The sequence below is a fragment of the Eleginops maclovinus genome, chromosome 15 (assembly GCF_036324505.1).
Source record: "Eleginops maclovinus isolate JMC-PN-2008 ecotype Puerto Natales chromosome 15, JC_Emac_rtc_rv5, whole genome shotgun sequence".
Taxonomy (NCBI): Eukaryota; Metazoa; Chordata; class Actinopteri; order Perciformes; family Eleginopidae; genus Eleginops; species Eleginops maclovinus.
Window position 1 is genome coordinate 22335935 of NC_086363.1, and position 27764 is coordinate 22363698.

At 39.9% G+C, this 27764-nt stretch overlaps 1 protein-coding gene across 6 annotated transcripts in view; it reads left to right on the forward strand.

Moving 5' to 3' along the window:
- slc5a6a (solute carrier family 5 member 6a) overlaps positions 1 to 27513 on the forward strand; it is a 30444-nt gene extending 2931 nt beyond the window's left edge. For 4 of the 6 annotated variants that reach the window (XM_063901654.1, XM_063901656.1, XM_063901655.1 and 1 more), the window contains 17 exons: positions 10523 to 10598; positions 12544 to 12764; positions 12894 to 13115; positions 13565 to 13630; positions 14599 to 14650; positions 14793 to 14860; positions 15175 to 15329; positions 15436 to 15576; positions 15805 to 15934; positions 16020 to 16108; positions 17041 to 17153; positions 17487 to 17554; positions 17702 to 17788; positions 17871 to 18055; positions 18350 to 18453; positions 24239 to 24366; positions 24454 to 27513. In XM_063901654.1, the coding sequence (XP_063757724.1) occupies positions 12639 to 12764; positions 12894 to 13115; positions 13565 to 13630; positions 14599 to 14650; positions 14793 to 14860; positions 15175 to 15329; positions 15436 to 15576; positions 15805 to 15934; positions 16020 to 16108; positions 17041 to 17153; positions 17487 to 17554; positions 17702 to 17788; positions 17871 to 18055; positions 18350 to 18453; positions 24239 to 24366; positions 24454 to 24654 (1935 nt within the window). In that variant the 5' untranslated portion in view covers positions 10523 to 10598; positions 12544 to 12638 and the 3' untranslated portion in view covers positions 24655 to 27513. Of the gene's footprint in view, positions 1 to 10522; positions 10599 to 12543; positions 12765 to 12893; positions 13116 to 13564; positions 13631 to 14598; positions 14651 to 14792; positions 14861 to 15174; positions 15330 to 15435; positions 15577 to 15804; positions 15935 to 16019; positions 16109 to 17040; positions 17154 to 17486; positions 17555 to 17701; positions 17789 to 17870; positions 18056 to 18349; positions 18454 to 22396; positions 24367 to 24453 lie in introns of all 6 variants that reach the window. The other 2 variants (XR_010167481.1, XM_063901658.1) reach the window with 2 other exon arrangements.
- Positions 27514 to 27764: the final 251 nt, after the last annotated feature.

Sequence of the window (27764 nt, forward strand, 5' to 3'; positions counted from 1 at the left end):
TACAGAACAGGACCGCTGAAATAAGCTGAGGCACGCATTCGGGCAGGACAAGCCACGCATCTGGCACCAGGCTGTAATGACATAAGCCCATATATCTTACAGGCAGCCAACAAGTATAAAACACAAATGCAGATAGACCCAGCAAACATTCACCAACAATTCACTCGCTTAGTAGGCCTTATCATGAAAGCCATGGCTGGCTTCAAAAAGTGAAATGAACGACTTACGATCAGCAGAGTTGCAGCCAACGAGTGTTGCTGCTGAACCTTCTAAGTAGTGTGTCCTTCCATTCGCTTGTGCATTTATGTGTCAAGTCTTTCTCGAATGCAGGCTGCACCAACCTGGCCTTTCTCTCTTGTAACATTGTGCGTCTTGTGTTCCGAAAAAACATTTCTCAGAGTGGAGAATGAATTCTCACACATTCGTGTGGATGCGCCAAATGTTTGAAAGCAGTCAGCACACTGGGCATGGCAATCAGATGGTTGTGGTATGTTGAGATGATGTGCTGTATGGTCCAATCTCCCTCCATTGCTTGCTTTTGTGACATTAAACACTCTTTAGCAACTTCGAACTCAGCGTCAATTATAGTCGATTGTGACAGGTCGAGAATATGCTTCACAGCTGGTAGGAGGGGCTCGGCACTCGAATGCCCCCCATAGCGCCGGCACTGATTGCCTTTGACATAAATTGGCTTATTGAGCTCTTTGTTGCTTTTGGTTGTTGTTTATCCAATGCATATCCGCTTTTCTTCCAACTGCTTGATGTATAGTTCTCATGTGCCTTTGGAGGTTGTTTGTAGACACTGCTCTATATGAGAGCTTAGTTTTGCAAATTCTGCATTCAGCCTTTGTGTTTGCACAATTATTAAAATGCAGCCAAAAGCTGCTTCTTTTCCTGCTGTCACTCATGATCAAATTAGCGTGGCGCAAACTGACACACATCCGTGCACTCCTCTCCCTCTGTTCAGTTACAGCAGCGCACCCTGCCCCTCCTTGGTTTGTGGCATGATCCTTGTCTTTCTTCACGTGATGCACAGCATGCGCGTGACATTCAGTCACTGCATGCATTACTTTTAATTTTTTAAACATTTTTAACAGCTCGTTCACGGGAGTGAGCCGGCTCCCGTTGTTTACTTAATTGAGCTGGTTCTTTGAGCCGGCTCGTTCGCGACCGACACATCCCTACCCTAAACCATTTAGGCTGCTTTATTAACCAGCAGTTGTATTTTTTACTCATTTTTTTGACAGACATGATGAAGCCAAGACCTCAGCACTAGAGTGTTGTGATCAACTTTCTTGGTGTTAGGGATGCTGTTGTCGAATGGATTTTTTTGTGAGACCTGCATAGACCAACTTACACAAGTCGAGTCTATTGAAGATAGGAGAATGCATGGACACGTTTTTTTCTAAACTTGCTGTGACATTAATCCTTTAATCCTAGATATATTTTTAAGGTTAATAGTAGACCAGTTGACTGACTTGAAATGTATATCCCAGTCCTGGATTTCTGTTCTTTCTATTGTTGGCATCAAACCATTTCAATCTCACATCGGAAAACATAAAACCAGTTGTTTAGATCAAAGAGGTTCAGCTGTTGAAAAACAACCTTTTCAATTATTTGAGATGGGAGGTTTGATATTGCCTCAATTATTCATAACTGAAGTGTCTACTTTTTCCTTTTTTTATGGTTTAATGACTGTAGTTTTTAGGGCCTGTGGGATAATACCTGAGAAAGACACTTGTTTACATTTTTTAGCAAATCCAAGGCCATGTAATGTGAATTTAATTTTTTTTAAAGCCTGTCTATCAAGGCAACAGGAGGAGGATTTCAGATGTTGTATAAAGTCTTCTGTGTATTAATGTAGAAAGAGTCTAAAGAGTCACTGGATGTTTCAACCTATTTCTGCTATCTAGTGGCAGGAGTGACTGTATTCATTGTTTTAGTAAAAGACAACATTGAGTGAACTGTGTTAAGGTTAAAGCCTTTTCTGGTTTATTCTTTAATATCTGTTTTGGCTACAGTGTAATCACTTTCCCTGACCTTAAAGTGTTCCTCAGAGACAGTTGGACAGTTTGTAAAATGTTCTAATGTGCAGGGATAATAAGGTGGCGTGACTCCAAGTCCTGACCTTTCTTATAGAATTCTGACATAATTGACTTGTTTTCATCTTTAATAAGTCAATACTTAGTTGTGAATATGTCCATTCTCCAATACAAAGTGGTTTGCAGTATGTAATCTGTTTATTTCCTATTCATCTTGAAGGTAGACAGCTCATATGCTACTGATCTTCCAAAGTTTTTGGGTCACATGTTTGAGTCACCTTTACAAACTACGTAATGGCTACTTACTAATATTAGAGCAGACCCGCTTATTTTATTTAAAGATATATTCGATTTTTACATCGCACTGATGTTTTAAACCAGGGGTGTCCAAACTACGTCCTGGGGGCCAAATGCGGCCCGTGGGCCAATTTGAATCGGCCCTCGGCTAATTACAAAAATTCAATGGAATATGGCCCACACCTGAAACTTGTCTTAAATTGTAATTCTTAAAAATATATGTATTAAATATTAGAATATATACACAGTAGTATTCATGTATTAATAAGCCCAATGTCAAATCAATTCAGTCAATTCAAGTTGAGAACATGTTTTAACAGATCTTGGTTGTTAAATAAAGCCTGATAACTTATTTGCATATTATGCATGATATATACCCTTCATATTTCCCCTTATTAAAAGCATCTAAGGCTTCTGTTGTAAGGAATGAGCTGCCGAAAATATAAATGAAACCTCATTTATCTGCCATGCGGCCCGTGGGCCAATTTGAATCGGCCCTCGGCTAATTACAAAAATTCAATGGAATATGGCCCACACCTGAAACTTGTCTTAAATTGTAATTCTTAAAAATATATGTATTAAATATTAGAATATATACACAGTAGTATTCATGTATTAATAAGCCCAATGTCAAATCAATTCAGTCAATTCAAGTTGAGAACATGTTCTAACAGATCTTGGTTGTTAAATAAAGCCTGATAACTTATTTGCATATTATGCATGATATATACCCTTCATATTTCCCCTTATTAAAAGCATCTAAGGCTTCTGTTGTAAGGAATGAGCTGCTGAAAATATAAATGAAACCTCATTTATCTCATTAGTTAACTTATAACTTTACTAATGAGGCAATACCTCCACTCACCTCTAGTGAGGGGCCTAGACCTTCGTATATTTCTCTGCATGTGGCCCTCAGTGAAAAAAGTTTGGACACCCCTGATTTAAACCCTATGGTTCATCTGACAAGGTTAAAGAACTCTGGTTTTTGTAATGTCTGATGTATTTGAATGCTGTTTTTTTTATTTATGTGAAACAATGTGTGTCTTGGGACGCAATAATACCTTTCAGAAAAATGCCTTAAAATTAAGTGAAATCAAATTAAATGGAGAATGGTTTTCAGGGTCACATTTGCCCTTCTGGTTGTCAGTTCAGTACATTTACCAGCAGTTAAGCGTAGTTAAAAGTATTGTGTATTTAATCATATAAACTTTGTTCCAATAAGCTGCCATGATAAACTATCAATGATTCTGCAGGTAAATGATTGCACACGCCCTTTGAACTTACACCATTCGCCTTCATTATTATTTGGTGTTCCATAAACAATTGTCTCAAAAGAAACACACGTCCATGATACGTTTTGTTTGGTATAATCAGTTTTCAATGGAACAGCTCATGCATTTCTACATTTTCAAACGTGTTTTTAAGAAAAGATAACTAACCGTTAATCAGTTATGGCAATTCTTATGTAACTTGTCAGTAACTCCATGCTTAACTTTTCATGAAATCAAATGGAGATGCCTCTTGTTCGTCTGCATCTTGACTTACAGTCCTTGCTTGTCGGCAGTTACTTCACAGGACAGGCCAAGGTTCAGCTGATGGTTTAATCATTACTCAAACTACTCTCTGCCTATTTGTAAGTATGTAAAATGCATACATTTCTATTTTAAGTTGTAGGTAGCATATGCATTGGGATCACTCCACGCCACCTAATTGTTGTTTACAAAAAAGGATGGAATTACACATTTTTGCATCCACAGTTTCTTCGTAACTAATTCTATATCTAAGTATTCAGAATCAGAATCAAAGAACTTTATTTATCCCAAACTGGGAAATGTTTGCGTTACAGCAGCGAAATACAAAGAGAAGCAAAACAAATACAAATAATTAGAACTAAAAAATAAAGTAAAAATAAAAATGAATGAAAATGAATAAAAATTCAAATGAAATATACAAATGTACAAAAAGGCAATAATAATATAGTGTAAATGTACAATGTTAAGTGTGAAGAAGTGCATGTTAAGTCCAGTTTACAGAGAGGTTATGGAGCAGTGAGTAGATAGACAGTCCTAGTGGATACAGGCTGCCTCTGAACAAGGGGGACATATTTTGGTGTCAGAAAGACCAGGTTGTGGTCTGATCTGCCTGGGGGGGGGGGGGGTTGGGCATTTTACATACTGAGTGAATGTTGGTAAAGTTTTGTCCAGTTTTGCATGGTTAAAATCCCCAGTGATGGTGATGAAAGCATTTGGGTGGATTGTTTGGAGTTTGGCCACAGTGGAGTGGACGACGTCACCAGCCACTTCCACATCAGCTGATGTTGGGATGTAAACAGCAACAACAATGGCGTAGTGAAACTCTCGGGGCAGGTAAAATGGACATAATCCAACAGTTAACAGTTCAATGTCTGGGCTACAGAAACGCTCCTTCACGGTAACATGTCCAGGATTACACCATCGTTCATTTACATACAGTGCAATCACTTCTCCTTTCTTCTTACCGCTCAGAGTAGCGTCCCTCTCCGCCCGAACGCTCGTGAAGCCGGGGAGAGTCCTGCTGTTGTCCGGGATATGCAGGTGCAGCCATGTCTCTGTGAAACACATAAGGCTGCTCTCACGGTACTCCCACTGGGTCTTTGTCAACACGCCAAGCTCGTCCATCTTATTTGCCAAGGATCTCACGTTCCCCATTACTATCGCCGGTACGGAAGGCTTATATCTCCTCTTCTTCATCCATGCGGAAGCCAGTTCAAAAACTTATTTACAAAGAAGTTTGATGGTATTTACACCGGTGTACTGTAACTATGTCTTGACGCTGTCCCTACTAAAGCCAATGTATCTTCTGGTTGGAATCAACCCCTTAAAGCGACATTTTCTCCAGCAGGGCTAACAGTGAGCCCAGATTACACTTAATCAAATTGGACAAGCAGCAGAATCTGAACATTTTAAATATATTTTGCATTCTAAGACTTCAAGGATGCAGACTAAAGGGATGACAAAAATATTTTTGAACAAGTTAGCTGCATGGCTCTGGGGATGGTGGTGCCAGTCAGTTTAGCCTCACAGAGCTGCTAGCATGGTTGTAAAATTGTATTCCTTTTACAGGTAAAGGACACAAGTACACAAAGCCCTGAACTCAGATACAACTTTCTATTATAAAAAGGCACACAAACTCAGCTTTTGTGTACTTGTGTTGTGTGTGTAGCTTTTGCCATGCGCACATGTTCCTGGCGTCAGAGCCTCTGAAGTCAGACTCCACTTTTTCTTGTAGTGTGTCTTTGCACTGCTGACAGCTCTCCAGAGTGTGTACTGTGACTTCTTATACTCTTCCAAATCTCTGCCTGTGTGCAATAGTCTGTGCTTTCAGCTTGGCACGAACCTTGCCGTTTATCCAGGGCTTCTGATTCGGGAATGTTCGTACAGTAATCTTCGGGACTACGTCATCGATACATTTTTCCAATGTAGCAAATGACCCCATCCGTGTGTGTTGATGTTGTCGTCCTCAAACACACACCAACCCATAGTTTCAAAGCAGTGCTGCAGAGCTGAGTCTGACTCCTCACTCCAGCTCTGTATACTCGGTGTCACCGGTCTGTCCCGTTTGAGTTTCTGCCTGTAAGCCTGATTTGCCGAAGGGAGGGTGAGGGAGAGCTTTATATGCATGTGGGAAAGGAGAATAAACATGGTCCAGTATGTTTCCACTGCAGGTTGTGTAGCAAATGTGCTTGTAGTATTTCGGCAGGACCTTCTTCATATTGACGTTAAGTCTGCAATAAAAGCCAATTCGGGCCGTGAAGTCTCTGTCCTACAGCTCTATCAGCGCTGTGTTGTTGTCAGCGTGCGGCGGAACATACACTGCTGTCAGCACAACCAATGTAAATGTCCATGCCAGATAAAAAGGCCAGCATCCAATCATAAGATGCTCTAAATGAGGGGAACAGTTAGAATAAACAATCCCCACATCCGAGCACCAGTTATTGTTCACCATAAAGCACACAAACCCCTCCCATACTTTTCCCTGAGTTTACAGGCTGGTCCTGGTGAAAAATAGAAATTCCTCCTGCGCCGCTCATGACAACAAGTAGCCATGGCGATTCCCCATTGTTTGCCGGTCTCTGAAATATACTGCTGTCCACCAAGTTTCTGATGTGTAAAAGTTCCTCTGTGCCATATCTATACAATTAATGAAACTATTAATATTCTCCATACTCATTATAATTATTAATTATAACAATTAATATTACTTTATTTAAACTAATTCATCTCTGTGGCACCAACTGTTGTAACAGGTAAATGAAAGCCAGTTAATGTAGTCTCATAAAATGAGTGAGTAAACAATGCTATTTGTAAATGTAACAGTGTAAATAATTACCTTGTGTTTATTGTTAAATTCTTGTTAAACTTGGGCCTGCAACCATAGTTTTAAAAATCTATCAGCATTTACCGTTTAAATCGCATGTGAACGAAATGCTTGTAGAATCCGTAGTTGTATTTGTATCGTTGATTTAATGTGTGAACGAGCGATATAGAGAAGGTCACATAAAGCTGTCATTATTAGGCTGTCATTTGTAATATACTGTTGGAGTGGTAATAAGGCCTATTGTTTTTTGGATAATTGGGGAGTTAGGTGGTCCGTGAGTGTTTTTTTTTTTAAGTGGTCCTTGGTCTGAAAAAGTTTGAGAAACACTGCTCTACATGCTCCCCTTGGCATCCGTAGACACAGCCTTCAGTTCCACTGCTACGATGATGACATCCAACTTTACATCTCCACAAAAGCCTCACCTAATCTCTCTCAGAAATCAAGTCCTTGATGCAAACAAACTACCTTCAACTGAACAGCGACAAATCAGACGTCATCATCAACGGACCCACACCCTGCACCAACGCCTCCCAGAACTTCAACCTTGGTGTTGGAGCTGTGCTCCAGTTGCTATCAAATTCAATAGGCTAGATTAAACTGCAAGCATGACTTCTCTGCTAACTTCTCGTGATGCATACTGGATGATGCATACTTCTAATATTTTAGGTGTGTTCATTGGAAGAATGGCTCCCACATTATATAAAACTCCACATCGCAGAACATTAAATGGACAGAACAAAGCATTGGCCAGTACTTACTGATCATTGATCACAGCCCTAATTCCAGTCTGACACCCTCCCTCCCGCTTCATGACAGAGTAAACTCCATATGGTGTCAACCTAAAAAAAAAAAAAAAAGTCCAGCAGTGGCTCAGTCAGTAGGGGATTGGACTGGGAATCGTAGGGTCGCCGGTTCAAGTCACTGAACAGACTTGAAATATGGCAAGTGGACTGCTACTTAGAGAGGTCCCAGTTCACCTCCTAGGCCCTGCTGTGGTGCCCTTGAGCAAGGCACCGGACACCTCCAATCCCCCCTCCCCATTGCTCCCCGGGCGCTGCACAATAGCTGCCCACTGCTCCTAGTACTAGGATGGGTTAAATGCAGAGAACCAATTTCACTGTGTGTGCTCTGCTGTGTGCATGTATGTGACAAATAAAGAGAGTTTCATCCTCCGATTCTATCTATCTACCTCTCAGCCGAATGAGGCTCCAGCTTTTCTTTATAAATGTGAATGTACTGTAATATAAATCCACGCTGGTTGTGGTATTTCAGATCACGCAGGTGTGGCAGTTCCATTTCAAATACTTAAATATAATAAGACGTCAATGAACATGTGAAAATAGCATTTTTGCCCCCTAAATATTGGTTAGTGCTCATATTGTGTTGGCTAAACAGCTCACTCACATCTCAATCCCACAGCAATGCTGTTAACTATGAGAATGAATCACATCACATTTTTTAAATAACCTACATTATGGGGCATGCTTTTCTTCCCAAAACAAATGTAGGCCTACTTTCATTCCTATTTTGGGTCAATTTGGGAAAATACAGCAAATCTAGACCTTCCAAATGTATTTAGCCAGATGAATAGTATTCTGATAACAAAAACTCATTTCGGACACTCCCCAAAAATGTATTCACCATTAAAGTCGCTATTTGTTCAGTATCTATGTATGTAGACTTGCTTTTTTGGTCAGTGTGTAGAACATAATGAAAGCGGATCTTACAATAAGCTCTGTCACTTCTACTCGCTTCATAATCTTGCTCTATTCCCTGGGGCTTGTTTAAAGTTGGCAGGACTTCTTAAAAGGAGATACTAAATTCAACTATGCGGATAAATCAGAACGACGAGGCACAAGTTCTGGTCAGTCACACAGTCACAGTCATATGCCCATGTAGTCAGTTCATGGCGAGTACGGCAAATACAAGTTGTAACAAGCAGTAGCGCTGACCAAAGTGACTAGATTGCGACCACACACTTTATAAAGTCAGGCAACACTAACCAGGCTCAGTGAGATGCTGTTTATATTACCTTACTTTAATGACCATCCGTTCACTGTTATTGATCATTGTGAAGAGCAGGCAGACGTTCTCCTGTAGTTTTGTATTATAGCAGCTACCATATGCAGTGGCGGACCTACCATTAAGGCGGAGTAGGCGATTGCCTTAGGCCCTCCTGGTCCAGGAGGCCCCCAACCAGCCACGGCCACAGGCCAGTAGCACCCACACCATTGTCATTATAAATTATAATAGCATTTTAAACAAATAAATAACAGCAACAAAAAAAAAACAAAAAAAAAAACATCAGAACACTACAATGGACTATTCTATGACCGCGAAAGATCAATGAGCGCACGAGCAGCCAGGAAGCAGGTGTAGAGGTTAGTTTATGTTAGTGAATGAGACACGAGCGGCAGCTACGAGTTGAACGGAAATATGAAGTGGAATTGTCCAAGTGGTTGGGATAAAAAGGAAAGAGGAAAACAAAAAAAATATCGCCAAACTACCAAAGGTATCTCATTTCTTTACAGTGTCGGTGCCACCACCACCAACGGTTGACAAAAACGTTGAGCCAAAAAAAGTCTCAGACTCTGAGCCTAGTTCCAGCGAACTAGCACTAGTAACACAACATGGGGATAACGAAGGGAAATACCTGCGGTTCCAAAGTCAGCAGACAGTTCAGTGGAGTTGGTCGAGGAGCTTATTCTGACCGACGATGAAGAAGACGAGCAGCACTGCAGCATACTGTAAATGCCGATGAACCACATTAATAAACAATGAACCACGGCTCTCTAGAGAAAGTAAAAACATTGGAGAAGTAGTTATTTAATTGAGCTGACTTTGTATGATAAAGCAACACGAGCATCGACCCAGCATAACTGGCGTTGGGGAGAAAATCAGAGACTTAAACAGTGAAGTCATGACGCAGCAACAGTCGGGCTCTGGGGGGTAAAAACACAACTGGGGCTAAAAAGAAGAGCCGGTTCGGAACCACAAGGGCACCAGCACGGAGCTAGAACTGGAACTGGTTTGGTGGGAAAGGGGCATATGACTGCGACTATGTAACTGACCCGAGCTTGCGCCTCCTCGTTCTGATTGCTCCGCCCCTTCGCTCCAACCTCCCTCCCTCCCCCACATCTACAAGCGAAAATTACTTTAGCCCAAATTCGTCGCAAGAAGTGTAGCAAAAGTCAAGGCTGCAGATTTGTGGATTTATATTGCCACAGAGCAGATTTGTGAAGTTGTAATGGAAAATATATTGAAAAAATATATATTTTTCTGCAAGTTCTCACATTGTACTCTACAAGTGGTCACATCAGGTTTTACAAGCTCTCACATTTTGCACCATATCTACCTTCATACTTTCGATGGTTTACCTTTTTTAATGTCTTCCGTAATCTTCTATTGCTTCCCACCTTTTTGCCTTCCTTTCCTTTTTCGTTCCATTCTTTTTCCTTTTGACCTCACCTCATTGTCATTTCACCTCTCTGCAGCTAACTGCCACTTTGCTTTTCATCTCATAAGTAGGGTTTGAGACTGCAGCGCAACAGCACACTCTGAGAGAGAACATGGTTATATGTGTAGTGGAATATGATAGCTATTTTCAAATGAGCACAATGGGGAATCCAAAACTCAGGCCCCTAAAGTGAAAACTGTAAAGTAACACTTTAGTATCTCTTGTAAAAATATAACTAAGGATAGTGTTTTGTTTGGTTAAATTGATTTGAACCCAAAAGAAAAGAAACAGCTGTTTTTGTAATGGTGATGAATCTTTTGTAACAATATTTCTCATGCATTACTAATGTGTGGTCAATTATTTTCTTCAGTGTCCACAGTGATTGGAAGTGGGAACACAGACGTTCAGGGTGTCAGCTAGCAGCAACAGCCATAAATCGGGGGATGGTAAGTTATTTGCTTTGTTTCTTTGAAAGAAAGATGAACCTTTTATTTGTTTTCTTTCTTTCTTTCTTTCTTTCTTTCATTCTTTTTTTCTTTCTTTCTTTCTTTCTTTGTAGCTTTCACTCCTCTATTCAAGTGTGAAGAACTTGTACACTTGGTTGTTGGTATTTTTCTCTGACAAATCTTGAAGTGTTTGTCAACCAAAACATGGCAGTTAAGACAAACTCAAAGCAGTCCTATTTTTGTTGAAGTAGCTGGGGTTGGGTATACAGATGGTTGTCTGTAAAGTATTTGTTTCCCCTGTCACATTGTAAATCTTATTAAACTCCTGTTTTATTACTATGTTATTTACTTTTAGTATCTTACAAACAGTTGTAACCAGTTGCATTAATGTATTACCTGTAATTGTGGATTTTTACACAGAAGATAAGTGGCCCTGTACAGCACGTTATTGAAAAAAGTGAACCAAAAAAACAAAAACAAAAAAAAAACAAGGACAAATTCCTGTTGATTTGTTACAGCAGTGTTAAGAGCGGTTTTGTTTTAGATAGAGATAGACTTATGTCTTTATTGAGAAAAGTCACAATTTTGTTTGCGTACATCTTTTGAAGCTCTACAGCAGCCATTCTGACACATATTGACATTGACATTTTTTGTCTGATTGTCTTCAGGATTTTTTTAAAAAAAGATTATGGTTGCACCCCAACCGTGAACCTACTTAACCTTTATCTATTTCATAATGCAAAAAATACAGTCACAACTAGATGTAAGTATAGAGTCAAGACTCTAGCGTGTGTAGCGACCAGTAGCAACCTGCTAGCACACGGCAACTGGAGCGCCCTTGGCAACCTACCCAAACTTAAAAAAAATGATGTAAATATTAAGGACGTTTTTTCAACCCACAGCCAAGGAGAACTTGATTTGGTGAAAACTAGCAATCCTGTCTCAGCCGGGGGAAAGGGTTTGTCCAACACTTTCAACTCACTAACTTCAGCGGCACCTTGCCTCTCAGCCTCAGAGGAGCACTGCACACTGTATTGCTGGGAATGCCTGATATTAGCAACTGATCCACTTGGTGTTTGGAGCCATAGAGGTTTGCAAACTTGAGTTGTCTAACCAAGGCAGCGGCAAGACACAAAAGCATGGCTGGACACTGACAAGCAACTGTGCTTATATAACATTTTGGGGTAACTTGAGTGGATCTACAGCTTAACAAACAACTTTGCAGGGAACAGAGCTCCACAATGGTTTTTGCTAACAATACGACTGGACAGACTGGACTTTCAGAATTAGCCTCCATGGTGATAGAGCAGGACTTATTATTGGAACTGAAAACTCAGATAATGTGTACAAAATTTAGAGTCAGAGTAATTTGACTCTTCTTCAGAAAAAAGTAAAGGGGATGGATTATGGACCAACAATCAAATGTATTGGGGAGTAAAGGCTATAACAAATAACCTTTATTTAAATGTTTGGATATTTTATTGTCATTTTACGAAAAAAAATTAATGCTTATGCTAGAGATGATGTATGAGATGCAGCTGTGGCTGCAGGGAAAATAGATTGGTTGAATTGTGTTATTTGGGTTTCTTGCTTTAGTAAAGGCATTCATTCTCACTAAATTAGACACCTGTCTGTGATCCAACACCCTGTTACACTGCGTTTCTGTATAATATTAATGGTTTCTATAGCCGTGACGTCATAATTATGGTGTTGATAGGTGGATTAATTTAGGTAGGACACCACTGAAGGCCTAAGTGTGAAATGCACGGCCTGCTACTGACAAACACGTATTACTCATGCTCCGTAGTGCTTACTACAAAACTTAAAAATGAAAGAAAATTGTTGAAAACAAGATGGTCACTGCTGTTTGTTGAGTGTACATCTGTTTACATCTGAACCACTGCTACCCAGGTGCGAGGAAGTTAACCTGTTGTTCCTTCTCCAGCTCTGGTGAAGTACTCTCTGTGTTGTCGTGATCAGGCCCAGAGTCTGTGCTTCTAACAGCCTTCACTCCCCTGATCCCCCACATCCACTGTCATCATGGGAGGGGTAGTCCAAATGCACTTCACCACAGTGGACTACGTCATCTTTGCCTTACTTTTAGTAGCCTCAGCCGGCATCGGACTCTTCTATGCCTTCTCCGGTGGACGCCAACGCACAACACAGGTAGACTTTAAACATACCTTCCATACTTTTATTCCTAACCAAACAAGATGAAAGGTCAATTTTAAGCATTTAGGGTCACACAATATGTTTTTTTCACAGTCTTGAGACCAATATTCTGTCTGTTTCTAGGAGTTCCTGATGGCTGATCGCTCCATGAGCTGCCTGCCTGTGTCTTTGTCCCTGCTGGCCACTTTTCAGTCGGCTGTGGCCATCCTTGGTGCTCCGTCTGAGGTGTACACCTTTGGGACTCAGTACTGGTTCCTGGGCTGCTCCTACTTCTTAGGCCTGCTCATCCCTGCTCATGTTTTCATACCAGTTTTCTATAGACTTCGCTTGTCCAGCGCTTATGAGGTAAACACAACATGCTCATTTTTCTGCAGTTTTTCTGTTTTAATTTATCTTTCCAGAGTATGATCTCAGAGCTTGAAAGGAGTATTGGTCCTCTTATCTCTGCTCGTCATTTAAGTTCAACATACTCTTGTTGTTCAAAACGGAACATCTTTAAAATGTTTGGGTTATCTCCTTCCGGTCTGGCTGTTTCTCTCATGAATCTCAAGTACACTAATGATAATTGAACAGATAACAACATTGCACTGATGTCCTGTTAACAATAAGTTCAAATCTGAGATAAAATCTGCCTTTAGAAATTCTGACTTTGATAACCATGCTCTAAACTTGCAGTCCTGATCCTGAGAAACATCCACAACCCTGAACATATATCACAAAATGACTCTGAGATGATATTTTGACTGGCCATGTGTTTATCTTTTTTTCTTTCTTTGATATTATCCCCTTGACAGTATCTGGAGCTGCGCTTTAACAAGACGGTTCGAATATGTGGGACTGTGACCTTCATCTTTCAGATGGTATCTTTTATTTGTGTCATACTTCCTTTTTACATTCATTTTCTGGGCTTTTATACCAACCCTTGCAGGAACCAGGGATTTAATAGTTGCTACTTCTGATAAAATGACCACCACCTTGGGCGTTACGTCAGCTATATGGAAATTCTTAGAAAGGACAATAATTATTTGACCCAGAAAACTATATAAAGTAATTGTATTCCAAGTTCCCATTTAATAAAGAAAGGAGGCCACTTAAGTCAGCCGTTGAGATACTAAGACATGAAGTTAGAAAGGCAGAACCAGCTTGATGCCAATAAATAAATAAAAAAGTTTTTGTCTAACAAGTGCCACGTAAGGAAATACTTTTAGAAATATAGAGATATAACAGTGCATTCATTGGCTGATTACATTGCAGCCTAGCTGAAACCTTAGCCCAAATTGGCCCTTGTGAAATGTGTCATGTTATCTGTATTCAGTAATGTCAGGAACACATGACTTTTCTTTGATTGTATGAATTGTTATTCTCAATGCCAATCAATAAATTGCTTAAAATAAATTCAGAAATGTGTAATAACTATTTTTGATGGTGAATTGCTTAAAGGGTATTGTTCCATGTTAATAAGCAAACGAAGTGTAGGTGTTGGCAGTAAACATCTTCAGTCTCTGGCTCCCCCAACAATGCAACATGCCATATTCCAAAACTTAAATTAAATCACAATAAAATAATGAAATAGACAAAATGGTTCATGGAAGTTAAAGGAATTGGAAAAGAATCAACAAAGTGGTATTGTGTAGGAATAGTTGTATTATCAAACCATACTGTGGTCAGTTATACTGTATGTCAAACATACCTCTCTCTTATCATATCCATTTCCGTCAGAATGTTTTACAGGTACTGTATAATCTGATTTGTGAAACATGACCTCATGATTCTGCAGTTTTTTTGTGACTCCCTGTTCTGAAATGTTTATCTTTTTCTTCTTCTGCAGGTCATTTATATGGGGGTTGTCCTGTATGCCCCGGCATTGGCACTCAATGCAGGTGGGACTAGCATTTTTTAAAACATTTGACCACAAGGTTATTACATAATTTGTGCATCAATAGGTGCTTGCAAAACGGTTACCGATGGCATTGAATGCAGTACAAGTATTAGTTCAGTAACCTGTGTGCTGATGACTTGCAGTGACTGGCGTTGACCTATGGGGGGCAGTACTGGCCATGGGCTTGGTGTGCACTCTTTATACTGCTCTGGTGAGTTCCTAAATCTTTCCTCATCCCCGTGATAATTTCATTAGTGACTACTTTGACAAAATGTTTGTACAACAAAACAACAAAAAGGTCAACTTCTTTATACAAGAACTTCTATATTATGATGTAAAAGATGAAGGAGATTCTTTTCACTGGGTTCTTTTTGCTTTAATGACTTTATTATTTTTCCTTTTATTGTATCTGCTTATTTGACCAACATAGATGTCACTCATTCCAATCAACGCACACTTCAGTAGATTATTCCTAATGATGATCATTTTGTAATATTAAGTGGATCCACTGCTCCTGTGTCCCAGGGGGGTCTGAAGGCAGTAATCTGGACCGATGTGTTCCAGACAGTAGTAATGTTTGCAGGCCAGCTGGCGGTCATTGTGGTTGGGGCTAATCAGGCGGGGGGCATAGCAGAGGTGTGGAGGAAAGCGACCAATGGCAGTCGCATTTCTGGACTGGAGTGAGTAGTCTGTGTCTTTAAAGTATTCCTCCTTCCTTTTACATGTTACAGTGTATTAAGTTATCGGCCAAGACTTTCATGTAGTATTTATTCTCTGCCTCCGTAGCCTGAACCCCGACCCCCTGGAGCGCCACACCTTCTGGACACTAGGTGTAGGAGGAGTCTTCCTGATGTTGGCTCTATACGGGGTCAACCAGGCCCAGGTCCAGAGGTACCTCAGTTCTCGTACGGAGAAAGAGGCCATTATGTGAGTACCACCAGTTAAGTGAAAAATATAAAATATAAAAAACATAAAAAGCAGAACCATTTCAAACTGGATGAACATGTTTGAAAACATGCTGCTTTTGCGCAGACTATCTGTTTTTAATTGCTGCTAACTTGTGTAAGTATTTTACAGTCTTTATATTGTTACATTGTGTATCTTTTCTATGATTTTCTTCATTGTTGACTCTTCTCATTTGTAAAATCCTTCTAGGTCCTGCTACGTGGTTTTTCCATGCCAGCAGATTGTCTTATGTTTAGGTTGTATGATGGGGCTGGTGATGTTTGCTCGCTATGGAGAGGACAGCCCCCTGGACAAGGGCTTCGTAAAATCTAATGACCAGGTTAACATTCATTTGTAAGGAATGATGTGTCTTTGTTATGTTTGGCTTTTGGAGGTACATCCTGATATTGTGTTTCTCTGTGCAGATGGTCCTTTACTTTGTGATGGACGTGTTCAAGGATCTGCCTGGTCTTGCAGGACTGTTTGTAGCCTGTCTCTTCAGTGGAGCTCTCAGGTAAATGAACCAACAAGAAAATCATCCCTCACTGTGTAAAGTTTGCTCGTGTCAGTTAGCTATAACATGGATTGGATCCTAAACTTGTATTACTCATCACTATGTCTTTGTTATACCCTATATCTGAATATCTGTGAGTTAGTATCATTTATCACGTCATCCTTTTGAAATTTATTAGGGAATTTCACTTTCCCAAGAGTATATATTCTAACCTCAGTTCTACATGAAATGAGTATTGCTCACTTTTCGAAAGTTTCTTTAAACTACAGTATTAAATCAATATCCTTAAGACTTGTGCAAAGACAAGCCATATAATGTGTTAATAACTCCCAGTTGTTCATTGAATTCCATTATTACATGGCTTAGTTGAATACTCGATTATGATTGGCCAATTCAGAACATGTGACATGTTGTTAATCCAATAGTACAGACCGCTTTCAAGGACTTATTGACCGTTTTTTAAGGAGGATCAGGAAAGAAAAAGGAACAGATTTGTTAAAATATGGAGCGCTGGACGTCAGGTAGATCACCAGAAGAAGACAGACAGGACGTGAACAGGAACAGGAACACGGTCTGGGCTCTGCAGGGTTTAAGGACTTTAGTTAGTGGATCAGAAACTGGGAACAGACTTGAACAGTTACAGAAAACCTCGATCAGTGCTGCCCTAAAGTTGTTGATGTCGCAGTTCCAGCCATTTGTGCGCCGCGGAACAGAGTTTTTTTTTTTCTTAGCGGAATTAATACGATCATTTTTGAGTCAATAAAATAATTTCAATTATTATTATGAGCCGAGTCGTTAGTTTGTTTACTATCTGGCCTTGTATTAAGCGGGATAATGTTTGCGTCAGGCTCCCTGATCAGCCTGTCGGGTGTTCTTTTCCGCATAATGACCGCCTCGCTGCACATTATCCCTTGCTTATTGTCTCTCTCCAGCACCATATCATCAGCCTTTAACTCCCTAGCAACAGTAACCATGGAGGACCTGATTAAACCTCATTTTCCAAACATGACTGAAGCCAAAGCTACGCTGCTGTCCAAGGGACTCGGTAAGACAAATGCTTTAATTATCTTATTGTACCTTTCCAAAGACATTTCTTTTGGCATGTAGTGTATAGTTACTGTAGTTTTTTAAATTATTTGATACTGTTGGATATAAAATCTGGTTTGTAGTTTTACATTTTCCTCATCCCCTATTGTTACTAATCAACAACAGTCTATAGCCAAGCATACTGTGATTTATAAAGAAGTGTTAATACTCAAATGCTGCTTAACAATTATTAGTTCAGTGTATACTTGAATCTACATTTCAGTATATAACCAGCTGATGATGTAGCACATGTAAACACAAAATATTTATTTCTAATGTGCTTGGTCCACAGCTTTGGTATATGGCCTGGTGTGTCTAGCTATGGCCTACGTCGCCTCTATTATGGGATCTGTGCTGCAGGTAACAAACTCTTGACATGAAGAAACATGACATTCTCTAAAATAGTTAGTAAGGAAATACTCTGTAAAAAGTGTTTTTGTTTATTTTATGCAGCTGTTACCTATCACACAAATGATCAACACCTTTAGCCATGTTCTCTGTCCTCAGGCAGCCTTCAGCATCTTTGGGATGATTGGTGGTCCTCTGCTGGGCCTCTTCTGTCTTGGATTGTTTTTTCCTTGGGCAAACTCTACTGTGAGTTCTTTCATTTGTGCTTGAATTTTTACACGCTTGGTTCACGGTGAGGTTTGAACAAACCCATGTATTACCTCTACAGGGTGCACTGGTCGGGTTAGCAGCAGGCCTTGCCATGGCCTTCTGGATCGGCATTGGCAGCTTTTTGATGCGCATGACTGAGGCCAACGCAGTGGGAGCCCTCAACACCACAAATCTGCCCCTGTTTGATAACATGACCACCGCTGTCATGACCACACTTGTCAGCACCACCACAGCCAAGCCGAGGTAATGCATGCAGGACTGCAGTAGCTTGTAAATAGGAGGGTCATCAGTTCAAGTCCCCGCACAGACAAGTATGGGGTGTGGACTAGTACCAACTGAGGTGCCGTTAAGCAAGGTGCCGGACCCCCAGGTGGCACTCTGGATAAAAGCAATGTCTACATGGTTATGTGCATGTGTATTTAAAATGACTGTATTTGTTTCATTTAACACTATAGCTAAACTGCATATGTTCACTCATGTAACGATAATCGGTTAGTGCTAACATCACTTTGTCATTCTTCTTCCCCTTTCCTTCAGGCCGACAGGTGTGGAGGCACTCTACTCGCTATCCTACATGTGGTATAGTGCCCACAACTCTACCGTGGTGGTGGTGGTGGGACTTTTGGTCAGCTTTCTAACAGGTACACAGACTACATTAATGGATTAGATGTGCAATTCCAAGACTCTTTAGAGACCCTAGTGACCAAATTCTTCAAACCGTTTTTAGAACAGGAGAAATATAACACATTTAAACCGGATGCGATAAATGCATTATTTATGGCTCATACTGTTACGATTTAGCATGTCCGTTAACTCAATGATGTCTATACAACCCATTTATATTCAGATATCTTGAGGTGAGATGTCAAGGGACCCCTGTGAGCAGCCATGTCTGAAAAACTCATGACAGCAATATTTGGTTCTCTTTCCAACAAGCTTTTATGACACTGTGACACAGTTGGTGAATACCAGTATATCCTTTGGGTTTTTCTAGTTTCAGATATCAGTCTTCATTAAAGTCATCCAAGCTCAACCAGCGCGTCTCAAAGGGTTAAAGTGGAAAACTAGGGATGAGGGTTAACAGAGAATCATTTTAGAATGGTATTCTTATGTCTAACTCAGGCAAAGGAGAAAAAAAAGCAGAGAAGCAAAAGATGGCATTAAAGATGACTGACCAGTGGACTTCAAGAGCAACTATGCAAATGGAAAAGGGCAGACTAGTCTCGTAGACTGAGGAGGAAGAAGTAAGCCAAGTGTGTTTATTTCATTAAGGACCAATACAGGTTCACATAAAACCTTTTGGGTGAAGCTAGATTCGGCAGATTGAGTCATAGTGATTCGTAGTCAGAAGGCCCAATCAGTATATGCCCCCAGGACAAAATATGGCCCATGCTACTTCACAGGCAATGGAAACTTCAGCAGAGTATATGGATAAAAGGGATCATCCCTTTGTCCTGAAAAAAGCAGAGGGCTGTTTTGTACCATCAGTTCTCTACTGAGCGTAGAAGGCAAGATCTTTTTCTCTGTCCTGGCCAAAAGGCTGAAGAATAAGTGCATAGATACATCTATACTGCCCTTGCAGCTCGGGACACTTGGTGCAGCTGGACAGCTAGGTAACAATGCAAAACTCCTCCAATAAAAGAGACAAGGCTTCTCTTTTCATGTTTTTACTGATGATGACTCTTGATTTTTGTAAAACTGTAACAATACAGTAATAGGAATACAAATGGGTGACACTGAACTTGTTTCCATTGTTTTCGAAAAACTCAGCTGTTTCAAGGTATTCAGGGTGTGCTGAAACAACACTTAATTTTTGAGTACGGAGCATTGTTGGGGTTAATAATGCATGCATATCTGGGTCAGTAAACACAGACACAATGGCTCTTGCGTTGATGTCTGAAGCAGCTTTGCATCCAGAATGTGCCTGGCTACACCCATGTTTGGGAGGCTTGAGTGGGGTTAAAAACCAAGTGGCATCCTTTTTGCTGGAGGTAATTCCTGACTGTTTTGTCGTCTATGTTAATCCCTAACTCTTTTGAAGCTCCCACAATGTTAATCCCTCTGTCAGAGAGCAGGAGTGTTGCTGGACCACGAACAGAGAAAAACTTTATTTTCCCTGTAAGGAAATTTGTTCTGGACTGCGTCGTGCAGTTCCACATAAATGTACGTATACAAACATAGTTAACATCAAAATACATTAACATATTTATCACTCATACACCGTTTTCATATACACAGTACACAGACGCACCTATTGACAATGGTGACCTATTGCACAACCCTCATTCCCAACATTTAAATGTATATTACATTACATGTGAGTGTTGAGAAGCGTAATGGACATCGTCAGGAATGAGTGCTTATAGCGGTTCAGCCTTCTCTTGGGAACCCTGAATCCTCCACTAGAAGGTAGGAGCTGGAATTCTTGGGGGAGAATGTTGCTGGGATCAGTCACCAATTGTTGTGCCTTTCTAATAATGGACTGATCCTATATGTTTGGAAAGATGGATGTTTTTTTAACCCCCATCATTTTAATAGCAGTCTGTACCAAGAGAGCATTCTGTGACTTCAATTGCATAGTCAAGTTACCCTACCAGGCAGTGATTCCATATCTTTTGATGCTCTCCTACACTGCATTGTAAAACAATAGCATGAACTTCTGCTATACTCCGTCTACGCAATCGCCATTAATTTGATATGCACAGCTCTGGTGTAGCTCAGCTATTGCAGTCTGCAGCACCTTCTCTTGTTCGTCATGTCATGACCGACCATGGTCCAAAGACGTCCATTTAAACAGTGGTGGACGGAGGCTCAGTTGCGAGTCTGCCAGCCACCACAGCTGCCATCTTCTAAACTTCCAACCTTCCTTGCAGTTTGCGGCAAGTAACACACTTGTGGATGAGAGAAAATACCAGACGTTTGCTCCAAAGTATCTATGCAGCAGCTCGAATAGCTCCTTCTGTAAAGTGTTGCTCAGCCAATGAAAGACGACCTCCAACACGGAAAAACCATCTTTATCCACAAATGGATTGAGCTACTCGAGTGGGTTTTGCTCGACGCAAGTTTGTCTGTCTTGAACTCAATTTAAATCTTCCTTGAAGGCCTTGTGCTGGACAGAGCAGATGATCAAAGCCTTGGGCTGTGAGAGTTTACTTATGGTGATTGTTTCTCTGAAACATTTCCATCCTTTCCTCATTGTGTCTTTAGTCTTGCCTTTGAAGCCGCAACATGAATGAGTCTGGCTATGACTTGACAGAGCTTTTGCCAGCTCAAGCATCACTCAAGTGTTGATAGCTCAACATGAACTCTGATGCCTTGATTGCCAGTGCAGACACTTCAGGACGTATATCTCGTCATAAGCTTCAGGCTCAATGAGGCAGAAGAGGTTAGCAAGGTCCAAGTGTCTCTGCCTTTTGTTTGTCTTGATAAAGGAAGGCTGGACCTAAGGCCCTGCTGCTGTGTTGGGAGTTGAACTGCAGGACTAGACCTGGTGGCATGGTCTGCAGGATTAAGGTCTGTTGAACCAAAGAACTGTTGGCACATAGAATCATTGATCCGAGTCATTCAGTTGGAAACATACTTGTACAACTATTATGTACAGTTGTGTATATATCCAAGCACAATTTTAATGAAAGTTAAGAACTTCACAGCGTCCACTTGAATGTCGATCTCATCTCTGATCGTAAAGTTCAGCAGCTCATGCTCATGTTGTCACATCATCTGTTTATTTTCCGTCTTTTTTTGTAGTTTTCACCCCCTGTCTCATGTCTGTATTTGCTTCCTGTGTTTTCCCTCCTGTCTGATTATCTGATGCTGTTCACCTGGCACCTTTGTGTACAGTCACAGAGGCTATATTGTTGTATTTGGAAGGTTTTTCGGTCTTAAAGAAGGTATTGATGCTTGTTGTGAATATAATAGATCTTGGATCATTTTTAATCTTTGCCTTTTGCTGGACGAACTTGGAAATGACAGAGAAAGGAGGGAAGGCTACTCTGTAATACTCCAGCTTCCAAGGCTAGTCCACTTTTCTTATAGGTTATAGGGAAGCTTTTCCAATATTTCTCTTACCCCACGAGCTGAATCCAAATACGAGAGCCCCTGGAGAGCACAGTCTTCCTTGGCTCTGAATGTCAATTATCTCTCTCAGTTAAGCATTATCTGTGTTAGTGATTTCGGAAAAGTGTTCTATTCTCTTGAGCAGTGCATTTTCAATTACCTCTGACATCCTTTAACACTCTTGGAGATGTCCCAAGACCATATTCACACTTGCTGCAGGCCCAGGCCACTTTTTCATCAAATCCAGCTCTTCCTTGAATGTGAGATTTAAGTCCTTAGTGCTACCTTATTGTTTACTAATGTGTTTGGAGTTTAGTCTACCGTTAACTCACGGCCGCTGGAAAGTATTCACCGCCTGACACAAATAGCTGATGCATATCCTCCATCCCAATAAGTGAATGTGTTTCAGTCTGAACTGACGCTGTTTGTTACAACTTTTATTTGCCGTACTCGCCATGAACTGTTATTGCTCTGGTTAATCTCGCCCCCCTCTGATGTAAGCGTGAACTTTTTGGTTCTTGTTTCTAGACCGGCAGTTGTTTGGTGCCAGATATGAACCGGTTTTCAGGGCCAAGAGCCTGCCCCGCTGCGGTGGAGACAGGAAGAGCGGCGCTTAATCGGGCACTACATCCGCTTTGGTAGGAAAGGGGCATTCCTGTAACTGCCATCCGACCTCTGCAGCTCATCCAGAATGCAGCCGCCGACTGTAATTCCGCCCCCCTAAGTTCTCCAACACTACACGGCTACACCGCTCTCGTCACTGGCTTCAAGACACTGGTACTGGCCTACCGTGTTCTTAATGTATCCGGCCCTTCCTACATTCAGGATATGATTAAACCATAGACTCCTTTTGCGTTTGTTTCATCATGGTTGAATGTATTTATTGTAAGTCGCTCTGGATATGAGCGTCAGCTAATGTAATGTAATGTAAAATATCAACAAATTGAAATCTGTCAAGAGACCTATTTCCTCCTAAGTGTTTGAAAAGTAAGTTAAGGTATTGTGGCGTCCTCTATTCTTCTGTGTGGCCTGAAAGAAACCTGCCTTGGATCAATACAGCAGCCTTCCAGACCTTTGGAACTTGAAGGGCCTGTAAAGGTATTTAAATGCAGTGAAACACGGCACTAAGTAATTTTGCATAAAGTTTAATTAAACCACTGCAGATGTCATCAGGTGCGTGACTTTTATTTATTCTTACTAAACGCAAGGCCATATTATTATGGTTAATGGTCTTTAAAAGTGCTCACTCTCTTCAAGTTTATGCTTCAGTTGAATTGAAAGTGGAGCAACAGTAACTTTCTTGATAAAACAATAACTCAAAACTACCTAATGTAACTATCAAATTAGGGGCTGCCTTTCACCAAATTTATAGGGGGTGCTCTGGAGCCTTTTTGTCCACACCCATGGAAGGAGTTGCATGTAAGTTACAGGCAAGTCCTTTCATTTCTGTGTCAACACTCACTAGATATGAATTTCTATGGAATTATAAATTCCAAAACAATCCTCCTTGAACTGAACTCCGGTGCATTCGATAATCGACTTGTGCGGACTTTCCTAAGAGAGGAGCTGGAATGGGGGGCAGTTGGTGAGTCTTGTAAAACAGTTCTTTTTAATAAACTTCGGGTTTGCAAACTACGTTGTTGGTGCTCCGTTTTATGTGTAGGGACCCTAGTCATGCTACTGCAGAGGTTTGGTGCTATTTCGAGCAAGATTTGTGGTTAACAAATGCCGTTTTGGAAGCGTTCTGTGCACTGCCCCGATCGAATGCACTGTAAGCCATTTTGGCTATTAGCGTTGCTCCCGATTTTCCGGGCAAGCTCAATACTTGTTGGTGAACGAAAAAAACTCTGGAGGGCTTACTTGATCAGTTTTCATGCAGAAAAAGACCCTGGGGTCAATTTTCGACGGACTATCCCTTTAATTAAAAAATATTAAATGAAATAATTAATTTGAAATTTGAACATATTTTATGCATCCCAATTGTGCAACTTGGAAGATCTGACCAATTTTTGTGTGGAAATTGAACTTGTACGAGGAACACGAGTAAAAAAGTTGCCATAAAACATTGTGTCAGACTGTTAGAAGCAACGTGTTCTGCAAACGTGTTCCTTTACATTTTAGGAAATGAAGTTTGTGGTATTATCTATTCAGAGTTAAGTTCACTTACTTCTTGTAACCATGGAGGTATCAATTCTCACTATATTACTCTTTTACTAAAGAAATCTTAAAAGTTGGAGAATTGTCAGGCAAGTTCTGAAACACTGCCATTTTGCACACATAATGGTCACTTTGCAGCATTCTCTTAAATAAATGGGCCCTTTGTTTGAAATCGTCATCATTACTTTACTGGTGTTTCTGTTAAAACATTAGGCCCTATGAAGGAGAAGGATCTGACCCCTGGCACAGTGTATCCAGTCATGGGCACACTGCTCTTCTTCCTGCCTGAGCGCTACAGAGAAAAACTCTGCTGTATCACTCCTCTGCCCACTCCTCATAAGGTAACCTCATATTTACACTCACACATGTCTTCCCTGTTTGTTAACTGTAAGCGGTGCTTTTAATAATGTTTAATCATTTTTGGTCAGGCCAAAGAAACCAAAACCTTGCCTTATCAGAGGGCCAGGAAAGAAAGCAACAAAGCAGCTCAATCCAAAGAGGATACAGTGACAGAGGACAAAGAGACAGAGAGTGACAGAGCACAAACAGAGGAGGAAGACTTGGAAACAAGGATGGCTCTGCCCTCATGTCACCTGACCACTCATATGGTTCAGGAGACGGCCTTGTGATCCTATCTTCTAATCACTGGTGTACACTTTCATCCTCTGCTACCACACTGTCAGTTCATTGTGGGTTAGTGCAGCAAAAGAGGGATCAAATATGGAAAGTACATCACTAAGTCGAATTCTTGGAAGACAGTTTTTACAATCAGGTTTTGTCAATCAATGTTTAAAAATAACCACTTGAATGATGACTTCTAGTAATGTGTGTGATTTTCTGTATTTTACATTATTGTACATTTAAATACATACAGTCTGAGGATAATTACTTACATTTTATTTTAAATATATAAACAATTCATTAGAATCCTCCACCGGGGTGGAAGGGTGGGGGTTTGCCTCCTAGCGCCATCTATTGACCAGCCGCCGATGATAGTTAGGCTTTATGGACTTCAGCATCTGTGTGAGGAGGGTGTTATCTTGGCACCTGCTCCCATTTTTCTCTTTGTGTGCAGTTTGAAGATAAGAGTGCTTCACTCTCTTGCACAATGAGCTGTTCCAAAGTGATTCAGTGTGACAAAAAAAAAAATCAGGTAGTTAATAGATAATAGATATAAATGATATAAACAAGATGTGTTATTTTCGTAGTGAAAATGGAGCCTTAAAATCTCAGAATAAGTTTGGGAGAGAAATGTTTTTAAAAATAAGCACGACAGTAGTGCGGTCTTGTTGTGTCATTACATGGCCTTAGTTCAATACAATTAGTTGCCTTCTAGCTGCTTTAGATGGAAATACTGAGTGGACAAAAGCAAATACAAGTATGTATGTTTAGGTTTATGTATATGTGTATATATATTTATGTATATGTGTGTATATATGTAAATGTATTTGTATACATATGTGTATATGTCTATTTATATATGTATGTATGTATGTATGTATGTATACATACATACATACATACATACATACATACATACATATATATATAGACATATCTTTGCTCTGATCTTAATACACACGGCTTTGCTATTTATACATAAGTAGAAAGGAGGATGAGATGATCTTGTTGAGATTAAGATGTGTGCTTAAAAAAAAAGTTTAAATTTTTTTCCTAGTTGCTCTTAATACACTTGCCATAATATTATTGGTTAATCCTTGGCATAATTCGTGGCCAGTATGAATAATTTACATTTATCGACATAACCGAAACCAATATGCTGCCCGTCAAATGAATTAGGAAAGCCATACCATCTATGAGAATGGAGCAGTATTTGGTACATAAATATGTTAAACATCAAAACGCATATTTGTTTTTTTAAATACAGTACACAGTTTGTGTTCACAGTCACGGTGATCATATCTCAAGCAGTAATGACTGTCAGGATAGGTTGACTCCATATTCTCTGAGCTGGTATTTACCCTGTAAGGTGTCTGCTTGTATTATCTCAATATGTTTTTCTTTCTGATGTTTTCATACGTCAGGTTGTTGTACGTGCCAGTATGTGATTTATTTGCCTAGTAGTTTCACTGTAGTTTCATCGTGTTTTTTGGAATCACAGAATTCTTGACCATTTTAGCATTTGAGTTATCCATTTTTATTGAATTTGAAGAGAGGTGATGCTTTGAGTCAGCCACGCGGCCCACTATGTTTGTTCAGGGCCAAACCTGAACCTTGTGACAGGTTTCCAAAGGGTAGTCTACAGTTCATTGAAAGTCCATATGAAATGCAATCATGCAAATGTTTTCCTACATCTCATTTAGACATTTATGTTGGTCTACCAATATGCTGGATGTGAAGTAAATGGCAGACCGTGTAGCAGTTCAAACATGTCTGTACCATCATACTTAGAAATACCTCAATTATCCAAAGCATATAGAAGATGGATTCCTTTAACATATTGTTTTGTTTTTTACCAACAAAAAATACATTGAGATCTTGCATTTTTTGTAAATTCATATAAATCACAATCAGAATACAATACTATATTAAGCAACATTTCACAAGTTCAAATGTGTAAAACTATATGCAAGAACCATGACATGTTCCTTTTTTTTAGAATGACAGGTAGAATGTGACAGCATCCCCTGCCTTGGGAATGTCTTTCACTGCTTTATCCCATATGCTGAGATTTTAATGGTTCTTAGTTTTTATTAACATGTTTTAAAGGACATGCAATATGTTATTTATTCATGACTCATAGAGTTGAATCCTTTTCTTTCATACCTGAAATTACTTGAAGTGTGTGCCTGTAATGTTACCTTTAATTGTGCACAGATAAACCTGCTTTATTATGTGGGCTAACATAATTGTGCAGACATATTATTATTGATATTATTGCTGTTGAAGATGTCTTTTCTAAAACTAGAATGGGTGGAACACTGTGATATTAATGAACACTAACACACCTAATAAAGCACAATGAATACAGTCCTGATATTAACACAATCCAACCAAAGCCAGCTGTTTTAGTTATTCAACTTATATACAGTATTATTCTGATATTAATGTCACCAGCATTTTTTTTTCATTCTTTCTAACTATTAATCAATTTGGACTGCAAAATGATTGCAAGTTCTTTTTGTAAGTTTTATAATTTGCAACAATAAATATTGTTTTTGGCAATATTTATTGTATTTGTTCTCCCTACCACAAGAATTCTCTTCTATGCATTCCAAAAAAAACAAAAACCCATAAGCAATGAAGTCAAGATGACTTTTCTGCTTTGGCTGTGCCTTCATTTTCTAAAATGTTGTTTCTTGTGTCCTGATTTAGTTTTCATAAATTAACATGATATTGGCATGAAAGACAAAAAACGTCTACAATTTAATCTGCTGACATGTTTCATATTTGTTTGGATGTATGACTAATATATGTACAAGTTTGATGTACTTGAGTTAAGATATTAAAAAAAATGACAAATTAAATTAATTTTGTCTAAGTTTGTGCATATCCCTACGTAGTAGCTACGGTAGTGAATGTCATATAAAGTCTCCCAATGCACCCAGAATACATACTGTACATATCATGTTTTTTTTGTGATAGTAGCTCTATCCTTGCATTGACATATTTTGGACTTATCTTCGGGTTTAATACCTGATTGCTGATAGCACCATATCAGATGATCATGGGTTAAGCGCCGTACCCAAACTCATGGCTCTGGTAGCTCAACAACAAA